Source organism: Physcomitrium patens, chromosome 14, assembly GCF_059467195.1.
Source record: "Physcomitrium patens ecotype Gransden chromosome 14, ASM5946719v1, whole genome shotgun sequence".
NCBI classification, from domain to species: Eukaryota; Viridiplantae; Streptophyta; class Bryopsida; order Funariales; family Funariaceae; genus Physcomitrium; species Physcomitrium patens.
Window position 1 is genome coordinate 14,557,714 of NC_143423.1, and position 18,401 is coordinate 14,576,114.

An 18,401-nucleotide genomic window follows, 5' to 3' on the forward strand; every position below is an offset into this window, starting at 1 on the left:
TATATATATATATATATATATTAAAAACTAAACATGTGGAAATGCCTAAGAATTTATAAATATCCATCAACAATAGCAAAAATAAAAATAAATCATCTTCAAACACAAAAGCTCAAAAAATACTAATCTATGAAAATATGAGCTTTAAATTAATCAAGCATTGACTATACCTAGATTTTTGTTAATGATATTCAATGTTTGAACACCTTGAGATTAAATCACACCTCAATTAATTAGAAATTGAAGAACAATTCAAAAAATGCATTATGCATCTTCAATAGAATAAGTGAACATGATTTTCGAAGACAAATGAACTTTCTTATGTGGATTTAAGATTATTTACCTCTTAAATTTAAAATACTAGCAACCAAGGTGTCTTGAATTCTAAATGCTTCTTTGATGTCCATGCTCTAATTGTTCAAATTAAAATTCACTTAGAGTTTATTTTTGTAATATCTTACAATAACTTGTTCCAAAACAAGGACTTTGATTGAAACCACTTACCTTTGGACCATATAATACATGTTATTCTTCATCTATTGGATATTTTTGTTTAAATACCAATTATTTTGCAAATTATTGCAATAATTACACTTAAACATCAATGTTAGTATTTATAACCTCTATACTAATGTTTTTAGAGAACTCTATTACAATATTATAAATATGAACCACAAAAGATGGATATTACAAGTTCTTCAACTAAAAGCAACCTTAGTCAATGCAAAAAAGAGTTTGGTATATTATATCTCATTTAAAATGTGTCAATATTAAAAGCCATTCAATTCTGTGCCCAAGTATGATTCTTTAACATAATGTATTTACAACATTTTAGTCATCATTGCACATGTCCAAAATTTTACTTAACATGTGCACATGCATGAAAGAATAAACAACCACCTCACTCCACCACACTTGTCTGCAATACATATACATCACAACAAATCTAATGTAATACACAACCACAGTTTATTTAGAACATAGTTCAGTACAAATTTATTTTACTTGACCATGTAAATTAAATAAAATGACATAACATAATTATAAATTACTGACAATCAGTTTCACCAATATAATTATTCAAATGTTCTTGGAAGTTGAAATTCAAATTAATTAAAAATAGCAAACATGAATTTAGATTGTGGAACAAAGCAATGAACACTTGGAGATTAACAAATAATTCGGCACCGCGACAGTCGTGTAAAATGCTTGTCAGCAAAATTTCTTGCGAGAAAAACCATATAGAATTGAAATGCATCTGATGCTGCATCTTCACCGCTGCATTACTAGGTATCAGTGCACGCACAGCAAAAGCTAACCAACGAGGGGATTCAAGCCTCTGCAACGGTAACGGTATTCAGCAAGCAGTCTCCACTGCTCGACTTTCCCCAGCATCCGAAGATCAGAGATTATATGCTAAACTCGAGATGTAGTTAGATGACATCTCTCTAAATCGAACTTAGGAGCGAGATTTGTGGTCTTTGGTACAATCAAGGAAACAAACTGTCTAGAGTAAAAATCTGGACGACCTCTCTGGGTACAGCGTTGCTCCTGGGATTCCGCAAGTTCGGACATTCTTTGGACAAGCAAGTCAAGAGTCATCTACTAAACTTTGATGTGGTAGTAGTCAGCGTCAAAAAAGTGCACACGGACGTAACCATCTTCACCACCACTTGAGAAACTGAAAAATCACAAGAGTTTCACAGCATTATTAGGAATTATTATTCTCCAAATGCTTGACGGTATGTATCAACTCAACTCCGCATACACTGTAGAGCCCCTACACCTCTAACTGCACAAGTAAAGGAAGCTTCTACTTGGACACACAAATCCAGAGTCAAGCATGGAGCAGATCTTAACGTGACAAGGAAAATGAGTAAACTTGGTTGGTTTGCACGACAGCCCTTTACTGAAGTACTCACTGGTGCATGTAGCGGAAGCGATCTTTCTTGAGCAGTTCTCAACATTAGTAAACACAAGAATACTGAGGAACAAGACCAGCACATTCGAAAACCTAAAAATTGCTAAATTCATATCGCATGCATCAAGAGGCTCACCTTCTCCCGTCAGGATTGAAAGCAAGGGCATTAATAGGTCCAAAGTGACCCTTCACACCCCCGATCTCCTCCTCAAAAATCTGCAGACATCAGATCATAGTGCATGTGAATCCAGTGAGTTTAGTCAAATGGAATAAAACATTACCATTGTGCAAATATTAACTAGGATGCAAACTTTAACTAGGCGTGATGTAAAGAAGCATATATCCGTTCAAGCTACATTGAAGACATACACGAGCACCTACAATGGAAGCGTAAGAGGTATACATATTGCCATAAGCCAAGGACGGCACAGTATCCGGCGACAGAGAGAATACTGACCTTGTGAAAAAACTTAGCCTCAAACTTTCCAGCTCGTGTGCTTGTCATTGTCACTTGTGATGCCTCTTGACCACCACCAATGACGACCTGTAACAAAGCAAAGATCGTTCCTGACTGAGCTTTTCATTCAGTCACTTCGGGGTCCTCAGCCTATATCAATACGACTTTTGTCTACTCCTTCCATTCAGCTATATGCTACAAAATTTTAGTTACTCTCATTTTCAAGAGCAAGACCAAGTCGATAGTAGAAGGTTAGCCAAGCCATACGTGGTCAAGAAGAGGTGAAATTGCAGCAGCATTAACAGGTCGCTCTGTAGTGTACGTTTTCAGCACAGTTAAGGTTCGTATATCCCACAGTTTTGCTGACTTATCCTGAGAGCCGGTGATAAAGTGTGACCCATCAGCTGATTTAGCCATCGATGTGATAACTTTCTGATGCCCTGTCTCAGGATCGCTTTCTATCAAGCATTTGCCTGTCTGCAGGTGAAACGAGAAATAGCTTGAGACGTAGAAAAAATTTAAGATTACAATAGGAAGAGTGCTTATGGTTTGCAAGGTCTTACAGTAGCTCATCTTGCTTGCGGCATGCCAAGAGCATAAAAAAAAATTTAGTACACGATAGCTCCAAGAATGAAGAATTCAAGGATATTTTATTTGTCGTCTGTGTAAAATAGAACGAGAGCATTGGCATTACCCACGCCATAGCAGAGAACGCGGTGACCACATAATTCAAAGGACTACGCCGCGTAAAAAAGAAGTTTCAACCTATAGAAGGTTAATAACTGAAGCAATGTAAGCAATGGAGTTTGAAGGCAGACCTCTGCATCCCAGATGCGAATGGTGGCATCTTCACCTGCACTGATAATGGTCTTGTTGAGTGGTCCCCACATTACTCTGTTAATCCTGCCCTGGGGACCTGTGATGGTGAGCACGTCCTCGCTAGATTCTGAACATACCATCCAAGAATCAACAAGTTCAGGATTTAGCAATGACTTTGAAAAACCGAACAACACAGAACGACTACAACTCGGATAACCTAGATCTTGGTAATGGTAATAAGCAACTACATAGGGTGAGTCGTAGTTCCGAAAGTGCTAGAAGAAAAGCCTGAGATATTCGATCAACATAACCTTTGCCAGCAGTCTCTAAAGAAACGTTACGTTGCACCACTCTGCGTGAAATGGACGTATGGCTTACAAACAGTCAGAGAGCTTTCCGCGACCTAAAGGAATGTCGGGACTGTGGATTATGAGATAACTCTGAACATCACCTATTTATCATTTTTCAAATTTTCGTTGTTTTAAGTACTGCCACCGTCACAGCAAATAAATCGGTGTCCTGAATGAGAGAGGTTCTAGAAATTTGTGCACCACCATGAGATAAGAAACAAGAAACCACTTACGCAAAGACCTGTCGGAGTTGATCATCTTGACATGGATGGCGGATTGCTTTTCCATGAAAGGATCGGTAGAGATCACGACCATTTTGTCACCCTCGGAAAAGCTAACAGCTCTTGCGGGAGCATCAAAGTAGAACGTGTCTAGTAAGACACCAGTTTCGCAGTCCCATAGCTTCACAGTCTGGTCAGCTGAGCTCGTCACCAAGCGTGTTGAATCCCCTGAATGCCACGACCATCGCACTCATCAACCAAACACTTTTCCTCTAATGCATCTCCATGACACAATGTTCTAAATGTTCCGAAAAACCTCACTACCGTTCGAAGACAACGCTAACATGTTTTGAAGGCTAGGGCAGAAATGCTTACTGGAAACATCGCAGCACCATACAGCTCCGTTATGACCACGGTATGTGCCTAAGCGCTCACCATTGCTCGCATACCACACGGTGGGTGTGTGATCCTTAGCACAGGAGAAGAGCAAGTCTCCATCTCTGTTGTACTTGAGAAACGTGAGCGGCCTTTCGTGCCCCTTCAACAAAATCGGCCTCATCTCACTCACTTCCTTCACTCCTTCCAAACAACGAAATCACGCCTAGCCCAACTGGAATTCGATGCGCTCGCACACCTCAGATCCTCACGAAGCTCACGAAGCTCCCAGGCGTGCAAGCACAGCAATCTGGAATTAGGGTTTCTCAGGGAAGACTATATTCAGCCACGTCTGCCCTAACTAACTCCCAATTGCCATTCGCATGTTGGGTTGCGAGTTGCAGCGAGGAGTAAAGAAATCGCGTCAGTTTTCATTTCTCAGACAGAGTTTGGATTGCTGAAGAGATGGCTGGAGTGAAGAAGCCGCAGACCCAGTTGGTGGATGATCAATTGTTACAATTTTTCCAAGGCCTTCTTGACCATGTGACGCACTCTGCATTTTCACTTTCAAAACCCGTATCAATTCCTATTTCTGTTCACACAATGAGGCTCTTGTCACTGGTGCATTTCTTGAGATAATGCATTCGATGGTTTCTATTCTGGAGAGCGTGTACAAGTACAATGTACAATATAGTTAAAAGAGCGTGTACAAGTAGAATGTATACAAACAATGTGAACAAGATATTGCAATAGAATGCTTGGATTGGAGAGAGACGAGCCTAGCATCCATGGTTCTTTGTTTGTACTTTTGTTAGACCACGTTATGGCTGTTCATATCGGTTGTCCTCGACTAATTTTTATTGAAGCAAATCCTTCATTATCAACCATATCATTGTTGATTTTTTCTTGAAATTCTATGAAATGATTACTCTCCAAGCGAAGAATGCAGAGCTTGGTATAGAATTTTGATTATTCTCATTATAAATCCAATTTACTATACCAAAGACCTTCACATTAATCTCCTCGGTTTTAAAGCACGACTTTAGTTCCAAAACGTCTCTTCATTTCTGTTCAACTAATATGAACAGGGTATGGTATGTGCTGTTTCATGATGCTCATTAAAAATGCAAGGTGGGTTTGTTTATTTGTGAAATTTAGGAAATAAACTTTATTAGTGTTTTGTAACGCATACCTTTCACCTTGCTTCAAATTCTCTAGAATTTTTTATCCATGAATTTCATCAACTAACGATTCACAACCAACTAAAGATTCCTTATTCTTCTCCATGTCAAAGGAGTTTAGTGCATCTTAACATGTACGTGCATTAGCCCGTGGTACTGCTGTGCTTGCTTCATGCCGCAAAATCTATTCCAAGTTAGAAGTGCAGCTCATCAAAATGCTAATCTCAAACTCTCCATGAAGATTTGTCTTGAGGCGACGTATTGAACATCACGATGAATAAAAATTGATCTATTCTGTAACATACAGATATGATATGGATGATAGCTTCTCGTCGGAGTGTGTGAGCTTGTGAATACATCAACATGCAGTTCACCACCTCAAGTGCAGTTGCACAATTCTACTGTGATTGACGAATTCTGTAATTCTCTGCTAAAAACATCATTGAACCTACTGTGGTTATTCAGCATTTGTTGGTTCCCCTGAGTGTGAAGAATTTTCAGCCACGTTTCGTTTCTGCAGATGAAAACTGCAGTGATCAAGGTTTTCAGGCATGGCCTCGAATTTTTCTACCAGTGGAATAGATTTCCTTCCTCTATTGATGGGAAAAACTGGCTTACTACATCTTTGTGGTTTAGTAATATGTATGGAAATGGGCAATTACATACGAAAGAATAGGCAGCGATTGCTGCACATCTGCAGCTCCACATATCAGACTCGTCGTTTGAGCTTGATTCTGATACCTCGAGGAATCCAGTTTCCGCGACTCGCAGTTCAGAGGCTCTGTCCGCTTTTTTCAAGTGTTGCAAACTATCGTTCTCAATTATCCTGACACAAGCTTCAGGAAGAATATGGCAGCGCAATCAAGCTGCGTTGAGAGGATAGCATCTAATCGACTGCTTGAAAGTTGCAGTTCAAAAAGTGCAGTAATGCTTTCAACACTATCCGCACCTCATCGTCACGGTGATTGCAAGACTGCTGCCGTAATCTCAATGGAAAGCAATTTGTCTGCGTGGGAAACAACCCTGCATACGATCTTCCATGCTTCTTCTCTATTCATCAAGATATCTCTAACCCACAATCTATTCCTGTTCTTCTAGGCTCATTTTTGGATTCTTAATCGATCGAGTTCGGATGGCTTCAATTGGCAACATATTCTGAGGGCTCGTTGTGCAGTCTAACAATGACGAAAATGCCGCGTGCCCGGCCCAGAAAATATGACGTGTTTAGTGGCCCTAGAAGCAGATGACACCGCCAATCTCCGATATTCGTTGCGAGGAGAGAAAAACGGCAGTGCTGATCAACAACCATGACGGCGAGCCGTGAATCTTTTCGGAAGGAGATTAGACCGGATAAAATGTATGTAGGACCTGCATTTGAGAGATGGGGGATTGCACTTGGAGCGGAATGTAGTCCCCGAAATCGTAATGCCACGTTGCAAAGTGGAGGTGGGCCCGTGCCTGGAATTTCGCATTCCCAGTCATTCGCGGCGCTTTCGCGGCGCTTTCAGCTGATTTGCACCACCTCGAAAAAGTAGCATAGGCCTTAGAATTACAAAATGGTTGCATTTAGGGGTGCAAAGCTTTCGTGTCTGTGTTGGCAGGTTGGAAGTTGTATGTGTGCCTCACTTGTTACGCTTGAATATTTTTTTTGTTTCCCGATTGTTAGTATTCAGTATAAGGAGGATCTGAATTTCAGCGTGCGTATCGGCCTCCGTGTTGGTCGGCGTCTGCCCTTCGAAATGAGCTTGTTTGAATTCGGGTGCCCGTTACAGACCATGTTAAAGTTTCTTGTCGATTCGCTAGTAGATTGACGCATTCATTCTTGCGCAATTTCTTGTGTCAGGCTGAGAATTATGAGGTATTATTGCAACTTGAATTTGGTGTCCAGCATTTCTGCCCTCGATCGTTGGGTTTCTTTCGGGTAGAAACAACTCCGAATCTTAGTCAATATCTGGTGCGGAGGAATGTCCGAATGAATAAGACATTGACAACTTGTCATCGTCTTAGCATCCCTGCAAGTGTGGATCCGGTATGTGTTACTTGGTTTTTGGAAGGTCTCGGATCCTTTAGTGAAGAATTGCTGTTTCATCTGCGCTTGCTCTCCTTCTTTTGCTTAGAAGTGGACATTTACTTGTGGCTAGATCGGACTTAGATAATCGCAATGATGTGGTATCCTGCGACAAATTAGCAATGAAATTCGGTACTTCTCGTGTCCTTGTGCAGCAAGAGCTCATCCCTGAGAACCTTCGCACCCTGCTCCACTGTCCCTGATCACAAGCTTTGCAGGGAACGCATTCAAGCGTGGGATATGTTTTAGACTTTCTTTCGATGTTAAGCCACTATGGGTTCAACGTCAATGTGCAATTCTGGCAATAACAAGCATCAAGGATGCGGCAATAAATGGCGTCCTCCGACACGTGAATATATATTTGCAGAGCAATCGAGCTCGCTTTGATCCTGTAGAGGTTGGCACATTACTCACCCTGCCCTCCTTGTCATGAATTCCTGGCGTTGATGTCGAAAGTTCCGTAAACTTAGCCGCAGGGTGAGGGAAAACCAGATTCCCATGGAAGACACAGTCACTGTCAATTTTCCAGAATGAAGAAATTCATCTCATGAAGTTTCCTTTCTTGTCAGCGATTAGCTTGCTATGGCGCCAGATGCCAACCAGAACTTGGTGGTAGAGGTTATAGGTGAGCTCAACAAAGTGCTGCAAGAAGCACGCGATTCCCCCGCGGAGAAAGAGAGCTTCTGGCGGTTCATTTCATACCTTCAACAGCTTCGGTCTCAACTTGATCAACTGAACGGCGGAAAGACTCCCGAGTTGCCTCTTCGTGTAAAGACCTCGCTAAGCGGCATCAAGGCAGAGTTGGTCCGCTTCCAAGATTCCCTGCAGGTATGGAAAAACAAGAGCGGACTGTATTTGCTCACACACTGCCGGGAAGTGGTAAGCGAAATTCAGAAGACCACGCATGGGATTGGAAACTGTCTGGTGCGCTTCCCGGTGTCAAAAACAGCGTGCATAACGCGTTATGAATCCCAAATGAAAGACGTAAGCAAGAAGGTGGAGGAACTTGCCCGTGAAATGCAACAAGCTCTGTTCACGGTATTGCCTCACCACTTCGTTGTTCAAATTCGTCCTTTGGTTCCGTGACCCATTTCAATTTTGGCCAATTGAGGAAATTCTAATTTCGGTACCTGGTTTTGAGGCTGATTAGGTTTCAGCAAGCGAGGAGCGCATATGTCACGCGCTCGAGAAAGAAGCTTCCCAAGTTGAGAGAAAAGAGGATTCCGACTCGGGATTCCAGAATGCCATTCTTCTTGACATCGGTCGTGAATTAGGTCTGGATCTTGGCAGAAATAGAGGTGCGTTGTTTGAGCAGCTTCAGCTGCTGCGAAAGGAGCTAGTTGACTGCCAAGACCAGGGACAAATCCAATTGCTGGAAACGCTTGAATTAATGTTCCAATCATGGAGTCGCGAGCCTGCTATACCGCGTTGGCATGCGCTAGCGGAAGCTGCAGAAGACGAGCCAGTGCCCCCACTTGAGACTTTCTTGTGCCCGTTAACTAAACAAGTATGCTTCGTGAGGCTCGTGTCTGGTAATGGGTATTTTATTTGTTATCCTTCTCAGGTTCTTCTCGGGGTTTTACACGCGACGCGTTCTCAACACTCTGATACCATGTGTAGGTAATGAAGGATCCAGTGTTTCTGCAATCTGAGCATACCTACGAACGCCGTGCTATAGAGAATTGGTTCAGTTCTTGTCAACAGCGAGGATGCCAACCTACATGCCCTGTCTCTGGACAGGTACTGTCGTCAACCGACTTGCAACCCAGCCTGCTCCTTCGACAGACCATTCACGACTGGGAGCAGCGCAACGTTGGTGTTCGAATCCGTCAAGCAAGGCTGCACTTGTGTTCAACTGCCTCGGTATAATTTCATTCTCCGTCCAGTTTTGGAGTCTGTTCATGTTGCTATCCTTTGCATGGAGATTGGAGACTCATGCGTAACATTTGGAACAGGACGAATCAGCTGAGCATGCTCTCCAGGATATAATTCTAATTGCTGAGGACAGCGATGAAAATCGCCGCATGCTCTACGAGGCAGGAATTATTCCTGTGGTGCTTGGACTCTGGCAGCGTAACGCAAGAGGTCGACCTCACCTGCGAACTTTGGCCATATCTGCTCTTAGCAAAATGGCGATAGGCTCTCAAGAAAATAAGGTGCATATCAGATCTAAGACAAGATTATTCTTATGCTCTCTTGTACCGTCGCTACCTTCTTCTGTGATTCATGCTCCCTGGATTGAGTATGAACCACATTCCTTTGTGGTTTTTCGCATCGGCAGGATACCATGGTAGAGATGGGAGTGTTGAAGCTCGCGGTGCAAAGTCTGGGCAGCTGCGTTGACAAAGAAACGGAGACTGCAGTCGGTCTTCTACACGAATTATCATTAATCCCATCTTTAAGGGCACGAATCGGAGCGGAAAAGGGTGCCATCGTCGCCTTGGTCCGAATAACCTCAACTCACAGCAGCGAAAATGTCGAGAATAGCAACATCGCCGAACAGATCCTCCTCAACCTGGAAGACATCGATTTCAATGTTTTGCAAATGGCTCAGACGGGTCGCATGAAACCTGTACTGACCCGCCTAAACCAAGGTTCTGAGGAGACGCAAGTGAACCTTGCGAAGCACTTGTCCAAAATGATACTCACAAACACGAACAAAGAATATGTGGCTGAAACTGGCGGTGAAACCCTGGTCCAAATGCTGTCGATCAGTCCCTCGGCCAGTGCGAGGGAAGCCACTCTCGGTGCTATTTTCAACTTGTCCACAGTAGACGGCTCTGCAGATGCACTAATCAAAGCTGGCGTTATCCCCCAGCTAGTGTCCACAATAACTTCGTCTCAGGCACACACGAACTTGCAGGAGGTTGCACTGAGCATTCTAGCAAACTTGGTCTTGGGGAATGGGAACTGGGAGGACTGCAAAGTGGACGAAGATGGCAATTTCTTGCATTCGGAGGAAATCGTACACAAGCTCTTCGGCCTCCTGCAGAGTGGTAGCTCCCAGTGGAAGGAGAAAATTCTGCTGACTTTGTGTCGCATGGCTAGCTCTCCTCAAGTTGCAGGTTTGTAGTGTTGGCCGCCAGATTTGGTTTCATGCTCCAGTAGAAGTTCGTGATTACTTACTGCGTCTGGTTCATTAAAGCAACTTTGTTTGGGATTTGATAGATGTTGCGGCAGCTAGAATATGCAGCTGCGGTGGCTTGACCACACTTATGACGCTTATGGAGGATTCAGACACGAGTACTCGATTGAATGCTTTGCGATTGCTCAGCGTGCTGAGTGCGCACGTTGGGGATGACATCGCCACCACTCTCCGGTCAACCCTCCAGCTTAAATACCTGAAGGAGGTTCTTCAACAACATGGGAAGGCGATGTTGGAAGAGCGCGTTGCGGCTGCGACAATTCTTGCCAATGTCCCACTCACAGAATTTGAGGCAAGTATTTACCAACCTACATTGTTTTTTTGGTAAAGAATCATCGAATGCACTATGAGTATTTCATCAGCCTCACGATGGTTTTGAGAATACCTTACGTTGGGATCAGGTTTTGCAACTATCCACTTTTCTTTGTTTTGTAATTCCGAAAAAAACATTAAGAAATATTGAATTCCTCGGATATCCAAGGTTAACATTCTGCAGAGATAAAGCGACTAGCAAGTGTGATGATGACGAAAATTTATTGGTAGAGATTGGATTCCAGAAATGAGTTTGTGGATTGAGTTCCAGAGATGGTGTTATGCTTGCAGGTAATTCGAGTGCTGGAGGTAGAAGTTCTTGAGTGGACAGTCGCGGCCCTTCAAGAATCCAAGACAGTGCGGCTGGGAAGACAATCCGGTCGAATAGATCCCCCAATGCAGGAGGCACTGATGGGCATCTTACTTCACTTCGCCAGGAACTCCAACGTCAAAATCCTCAACACCATGCGGCAGCTTCACCTACTCACAATCTTCAAAGAGAAGGTAATGGAGCACAGCTGGACCCCCTTGATCAAAGAACGGGCAGCCCTGGGCCTCCAGCATCTCTCACAACGAGCACATCTCTTCACTCTCCGAGGAAGCCCACCTCAAGCCTCCCGCCGACGGCCCTCATTTGGGCTGTGCATGTTCCCGTCCAAAACCATCCGAGACCTGCCAGAGAAGTGCGACGTTCATGGGGGGCTGTGCGACCCCAACAGAGCGTTCTGTCTCGTCGCCGCGCGCGCCGTCGCCCCTCTGATCGAACTCCTCGAGGATGAAGACAATGCGATCCGAGAAGCGGCGTTGGGCGCACTCTCCACCCTCCTCATGGATGGCGTCGACGCGAAAGCGGGCGTGGAGGAGCTCATTCGAGCCGAGGGGGTCCAACCCATCCTCAACCTGTTCTACAGCGTCCGGGAAGGCCGCCTCCAGGAGAGAACCGTGTGGATGATCGAGCGCATCTTGCGAGTGGAGCAGTACGCGCAAGGCTACGCGACCGATCAGGGTCTCCTCAAGGTCCTCATGGACGCGATGATTCACGGCCACCCCAACACGAGCCTCATCGCGCAGCAGGCCCTCGCCTCGCTCCAGCAGATCCCTCCCGGAGAAAGCTCCTCTCCTCCTCGAAAATCCCACCTGGGGCCCCGTAACTCGATGTGAAAAATCTCATCGCGACACACCCTTTCACTCACTCACTCACTCACTCTCCGTAGCCTTGCCCCCCCTGATCCAATCGATCACGGCGTACATTTCGAACATGATGTCTACCGGCCCCCAAGCCCAATTCGAGTTTAATTTTATTTATTTATTTATTTTTCTTTTCAAAACTCGGCGAGGGGCCTCGTCATATCCGTCAATGTGACGTCAAATTTTTGTCGTCGCGTCCATGAGGACCTCGAGGAGACCCTAAACTCTAAACCCGGGATGTTTTTGTCCGTAGTGGGTCACTGAGCAGAACAGCAGCGGCGTTGACTCCTACGAAGTCAGCTCCGATGTCATCAACTGCCGTGTTAGATGGCCTGCTTGTTTCTGGATGATGTGCAAAAGAACACTGTGTATGCATGTGAGTCTTAAGGTTTGAAAACAGGGCTTTAGATAGAAACAAAAAAAAAAAAAAAACAATAGTGATCACCTCCTAGATGCAGTTGTTTCTTCTTCTGGTTTATTCTTTCCACTTTTTTTCAATACAGAAACATCTCATCTATTGATTTATTTATTTATTTATTTTCGATGTATGAGTATAGTACGAAATCAACTCAATTCACATTGTGTGCTGGTGGCTCTGAGAATTCTATTTTCACCCAGCTTTGTTAGATAGGTAAATGATATTAGAAATAGATATTGGAAACCATATAATTTCTTCATGATAGCAACTAGTACCTTTACATCCATTAAAATAATGGTGGTTTCGATTTCGTAGTTTTTTTTCGTCATGTGTACGTTTCTTGACAGAGCCGTAGATAAATATAGCTTACAGTCCCGTTATAATATGAATGATATTTGTTTCTAAACATTTGTGATATTTTAACTTAGTGTATATTTTGTGTGGTTGTGGTAGCTTCGTGTTTATGTATGCACATAACAAACGAATAGCTGGTAACAACAACCATTATATATTTGCATCTACATACTGAAACAACAAATAAATTACTGAACTTCGGGTTATAACCACCCATGAATATACCATTGGACGAGACAATGATTTTGTGATGTTCTCAAAAGCTCGCAAGGGAGGATGTGAGGATGTGAGAGGATGTGAGTGAGGATTGGCGATGGCGACGGCGATGGAGGACGAGGAGTGTGGGTGGCGGTGGGGTCCATGAATAGTGGAATCGAAGCAAGGAAAAGCACATGGGATTTGTATGTAACAGGCTCCGATCACGCCAAGCTCGTCAACCCACAACATATTATTCCTCTTCCTCCAGCACACTCCCCCTACTTGCAGCAGCCAGCAACAGTGACACTGACACCGCTGGACTCCACGACTTGCCTGATTCCTCGCCCCCATTGCTACAACGCCATCACCGATCCACCGCTTCGGAGCGGCTGCTGCTGCAGCGTCGGGCGCCGCAAGCGACGCAATTCTCGCACCGGCGCTTTTGCTCACAAAAGCCAAACGAAGACACGACGACTGGGTGACTTCAGGCTGGGGACCAGAACTCGCCGAAAGGAGAGGAATAAGATTGCCGAGCTTGCAGGGGGGTTCGAAATTGAAACTCCTTGTCAGGACATTGAGCTCCATCATGTCGATAAATGCATGTTGCTCCCGATTTCCTTCCCTCATACGTTATTTCGGGCTTCTGGGGTCCTATTTTCGGCTTCGTAGCCTATTTTTTCGGTTTCCTGCTGCCATGTTGGAGGTGGATCGGACCACCATCCAGCCGCAGCAGCATCTGGCAGATAGACAGACCCGCTATCTTGCTGAGGTGTAGACAGAGCTTTCTAACTTTACCCGGTTGAGGCAATTCCAGGCAAGATGGATCATGTTCCTTCATCGAGATGCTTGTTATGTGTACCCCTTCACCTTGCGAAAGACCTTGGAGGTGAAAAACTTCTCGTTAACGTGGTCACCATCTTTCAGGGTTCGCGATGGGTGTACTTGCTTGGAAATTATGCGCGTTGTTCCATCTTTGAAACACAAAAAGTTCTGCGCCCTGCGTGGTGTGATTCCCAGGGCTGGTGGGCAGCAAGTGCCACTTGCCGCAAAGGTGTTCATAATCTCCTGTAAAGTGTAGTGGGTCTCTCATTTCCAGATGCAGGCGAGGTTCGCAATGCTAGATGCGATTTTATTGATAGAGAGAGAGAGGAAGGAAGGGGGCGGCTGCGAGGAATAGCGAGGACAGAGTGGCTCGCGTTTCCCAATGCGGGTGAGTGGCAGATCTCAATAAGTTGGATATGCCAGAAGGCGGTGGAAGAATGGAGTATGACAGAGTGAATAGGTCTAATTTTTGCACACGGATCAGTCAGTGAGCTTCTGAAAACCCCACCGCAACCTGCTTGCATTGAGTGCCACCATATCTACTTTGAAGACGTTGGAACGCCTGGCTGCCGCAACAGGAGTTCATTGAGCATGGCTTTGGGCGTCGGCAAGTTTCATGTCAATCAGATACTTCAGAGCATGAGTCAAAAGGAAAGGAAATCTAGAGACCGCCTTCCTCCCCAGTCAACGGCGGTAGTGGATCCAACTGACTAGGTCACGAGTGTCGTTGGTTGCAATTCGAATCTCTCCACAGGTACACACGCACTCTTCTGACTTAAATCTCCGGCATAGATGTCCCAAGCAAACAGGGGTCAGTGCAGTCATCATCGAGCGTACAATACCTCGTCTTCGTCCGAAACGACAGTTGGTCACTCGTTATTCTTCGAGGAATCTGTTCCTCAACTTTTATCTCTCAGGCTTGGTCCCATAGATCGTTTGCGAATGTCTTGGAACAATCGCCCAAGTCTGTCTAGTGTAGAGTAGTGAAGTGCAACAGCTCCATGGATGCGTTTAGGCAGATTTTTGCCCAAGACGGAGCGGAGTTGTTCAGGGGTGCGGGTGCTGGTGCGGGTGTCTTACGTGCGATGGCAGGAACTGTAGCGCTGTCGCTATTCGTCCAGTTGCGGATCTTGCCATTGAGCAATGCCTACTCTGATGTCAGCGGTGAAGTGCTAGTATCTGATAGTGAAGATCAGCTCAAAGTTTTCGAGTTACAACATTTCAGAAGGTTTTGGTCCAACGTTGTTACTTCTGGATTTTGCCCATAGACTTGCACGTGTATGAGAGTTGCAGAGGCTTCACGGGAGGTGAATGTGTAGAAAAATGTTGTGTTGTCCTCGAAGGGAAAGAGCCAACTCAAGGATAATTTGCATTGAGTTTCCGACGTGAAGCTGGCCTCTGTTGGGATTGTTTGCCGTTATTCCAGTTTGGCTTCAGATTTTGGGTGAGATCTCCTTTTTTTGTAGTGCTAGGCTTACCTAGTCATGCACGGGACTGGATCGATTTCCGGTATGTGTCCTTGCATGCTTTTTATGTTTTGTGCTCCGGTGCAGTTTGCAAGGGAGCGGAGCCCTTTTCTACCGAAGTAGAACTTAGAAACGCGTCCTTGTAATCGTCTATGGAACCTTTCCTTCATAGGCTAGTTGTTAGAAGCGAGTTGTCCGCTATTTAGTAGTCACACAGAAACAACTCCCTGAGTACTCTTTCAGATTGCGAAGTGCGCTTTTTGCGGGGAAAGAGCGTGAGAGGGAGACAATCGGAAGGAGAGGGCATTGTGACACATTTAGTGATGATTGACGACGAACAATGAGGAACGTGTCGTGTTCATTCATGTTTCAGAGAGTGCATTCAATTCGCGAATGCTGTGTTAGGGATTCGATTGCTCGTCGAAGGATACAACGCAATGGGCGTGGTTTTGAGAAAAAGAGGCGCTATGGAAGATCTCTGCAACGAACTTCTAGAACTCGTTCTGAAGAGACTGCCTTTACGTGACGCAGTCCGTGCGCGAGTTGTTTGCCGGCGCTGGCGAGATCGAATCGATGCGGAGCAGTTTCATTTTCAATCCAGCAGATGCCGTTCCTATAGCCCGCTTGTGTTTAAGCGCACGGACGACGGCCAACACACTTGGTGGGGCTACAACAATGCGACGGGGCAGTGGGATCCACTCCCTTCCCTGTCGCATGTCCCTAGAAGCATCAGCTTCCTTCCTTTCGTTGGTAATCAGTCAATCTTCCTATCCTCGCTGTGGAATTCATGTTGTGCTAGAGAATTTATGTTCCATACCTTTAAGATTGGATCAGTAACATACTTTTTCTTTCGCGCTAGCTACTAACAACGACTTTGGCATCTTTCAGGAAGCGGACATGGCCTGCTGGGATTCAAAATTACTAATGAGCTTTCCAATTACATCGTCGGAAACCCTTACACCCATAAATGGAGAACCTTCAAACTAGCAGATTGTTGGGGTGACGCTGCCATGTTTATGATTAGCAGCGGGCGAGACGAGTTTTATGTCGTCGCAGTGCGGGATGAGGAGACGCACATTTATAGCTCCGTTGCCGACGGTTGGGAAAAAGTGGGGCGGACACCATCAAGTGTATCCGGGGGGCAAATAGTCACCCGCATCAAAAAGAAAGAATGCGCTGCCGTGTGTAACGGGTGCTTATACTCTGCCAGTGTGGATGGTGACATGCTGATCTCGTTCGACATGGGCACCGCACAATGGACGAACGACAGGATTAGCATCCCGATTGACACGACCAAGCGATCGATGCAACTGCTGGAGTGTGCTGGGACCATCTATGCCGTGACACAAGATGACACCACCGGAAGGGTTCGGGTTTGGGGATTAATCATGGAGATTCGCGAATTTTCACTCATTGTGGAGATGCCGCGGGAGTTTCAAGAGTACTTGAAGCCACTAGACTGTAAAACCACGACGATGCGACGTGCAAAGAAAGTCGAAAAAGTCTGGCTGAAGTCCTTCGGCCACGGCCACGAGTTTTTCTTCTGGCGCCACAGGAGTCTCCAAGCTGTCAGGTACGATCTTGTGGCGCAAGAATGGCGAAAGCTTCCGGAATTCTTACTACGGGATTCTGAGTTGACGGGCGGGCGGGAGGAACCTCAGGTTGAAATCGACGCGGGCTTCTTTGAACCGCGTTTCGAGCCATTTTTTCGTCCTTAGGTTGTTGCAAATATCACCTTATTGGTGTAATTGCGGGTTGTTCACTTGAGTCAGATTCTCAAATATCGTGACGATGAATTCCAAATTGTGCATGTTAGACTTCGACGATGAGTTCAATTGTCAGTGGATAACATAACTGTTTGGTGTTGATCACCTACGACTTGCAATTTCGTAATGCAATGTGCTACAATCGTTGAAAATATGGAAGGTTTGATGTGCTTTCAACAACTTAGATTGTACTTCACTTAACACCATTTAATAATTTGTAACTGTTGTTTGCTGATTGACAATGTGTTTTTGAGTCACTTTTGTTGAAGTGAAACCCCAGCTGATGAATATGTTTCGATTTTAGTTAGGATAGAAAAGTAATGGCTTAATTAAGTGGGAGTTTAGAAAGGCAAAACTGACTTGTAAGGTGCTTATTGAGTCCCACACAAGAACATAACTAGTACAATTAGAGGCTATACATTAATTAGGAGATTAGACAAGAATTAGGTTAATATATGATCATATCAATATCACACCACAAATAGGATCTTTGCCACAAACCATGTGACTAGGAATAATGATAAATTGTTTTTAGTTTGTGCAACAAAATTTTAAGTGAAGAAATATCAATTGGTTTTTAGAGAGGCTTGGGAGATTTTATTTTTTTATTTTTATTTTTTTAATGTAATTCTAACCATATCTTTGAATTTAATACAGTGATTGATGAAGAAGAAATGAGGCATTAAAAACAAGTTTGATCATAGTAAGATTTGTGAATAGAAAATTTTAAAAATTGACCTTAAAATTATGGTTTTTTTATTTCAAATTTAAGTACACCACTTTTTTTTTAATATGAAGTAATTTTTAAGTATAGTAACTTCTTAATATATTTTATAATTTTAAGAGATAGAAAAAATAATATACATGTAATTTTTAAATTCTTATAATACTAACATTAACATTTGTGTTATGCAAGAGTAGACACCAAACTTTGATTTAAAATCTTAAAGATGATCATAGACAAACTAAACAAGACCTTCATGTCTTTGCTCATATTGGTGCAATTTTTTTTAATTTTTTAATTTAATTTATATATATATATATATATATATATATATAAAATAATAAGACAAGACAAATATCATTTTTAGATATTTACTTCAATCCTTACATCTTATTCTAAAAGATTTGATGATGCAATTCAAAATTTATTAGAATAAATTACTTCTTTGTATGAATTATATTAAACTTTATAAGAATACAAGGCATTAAGTCTAAATTAAGTTGACATATAATTCTTCAAAACATTCAAGACATTTTTAAGAAAGGTTATTTTAAACTCATTAGGAATTCTTTGACATACAATGCATTTCGTTAATTTTTTATATGTGGTTTTATTA

At 43.7% G+C, this 18,401-nt stretch overlaps 3 protein-coding genes across 5 annotated transcripts; 2 read left to right on the forward strand and 1 right to left on the reverse strand.

Moving 5' to 3' along the window:
• Nucleotides 1–1,195: 1,195 nt before the first annotated feature.
• LOC112291926 (eukaryotic translation initiation factor 3 subunit I) lies at nt 1,196–4,443 on the reverse strand. The gene is made up of 7 exons (XM_024539936.3): nt 4,144–4,443; nt 3,781–3,996; nt 3,197–3,324; nt 2,646–2,855; nt 2,379–2,465; nt 2,058–2,137; nt 1,196–1,681 (listed from the first exon to the last, which is right to left on the reverse strand). The coding sequence occupies exons 1-7, from the start codon at nt 4,325–4,327 to the stop codon at nt 1,606–1,608; spliced, it is 981 nt and encodes a 326-aa protein (XP_024395704.1). The 5' UTR covers nt 4,328–4,443; the 3' UTR covers nt 1,196–1,605.
• Nucleotides 4,444–6,803: 2,360 nt separating this feature from the next.
• Nucleotides 6,804–12,562, forward strand: LOC112290996 (U-box domain-containing protein 43). Of its 2 annotated transcripts, XM_090255987.1 has the most exons (9): nt 6,804–7,353; nt 7,548–7,789; nt 7,962–8,430; nt 8,543–8,899; nt 9,013–9,255; nt 9,348–9,548; nt 9,674–10,457; nt 10,561–10,829; nt 11,141–12,562. In XM_090255987.1, exons 3-9 carry the CDS (start codon nt 7,975–7,977, stop codon nt 12,008–12,010), a joined length of 3,180 nt encoding a protein of 1,059 aa, XP_090112113.1. In that variant the 5' UTR covers nt 6,804–7,353; nt 7,548–7,789; nt 7,962–7,974; the 3' UTR covers nt 12,011–12,562. The 2 variants fall into 2 exon arrangements, with proteins under 2 accessions (XP_090112113.1, XP_090112112.1); XM_090255986.1 differs by having other exon boundaries at nt 7,548–8,430.
• Nucleotides 12,563–13,639: 1,077 nt separating this feature from the next.
• Nucleotides 13,640–17,215, forward strand: LOC112291076 (F-box only protein 6). 2 transcript variants are annotated; one of them, XM_024538052.3, is made up of 3 exons: nt 13,640–14,583; nt 15,701–16,045; nt 16,184–17,215. In XM_024538052.3, exons 2-3 carry the CDS (start codon nt 15,733–15,735, stop codon nt 17,011–17,013), a joined length of 1,143 nt encoding a protein of 380 aa, XP_024393820.1. In that variant the 5' UTR covers nt 13,640–14,583; nt 15,701–15,732; the 3' UTR covers nt 17,014–17,215. The 2 variants fall into 2 exon arrangements, with proteins under 2 accessions (XP_024393820.1, XP_024393819.1); XM_024538051.3 differs by having other exon boundaries at nt 13,641–14,583; nt 15,669–16,045.
• Nucleotides 17,216–18,401: the final 1,186 nt, after the last annotated feature.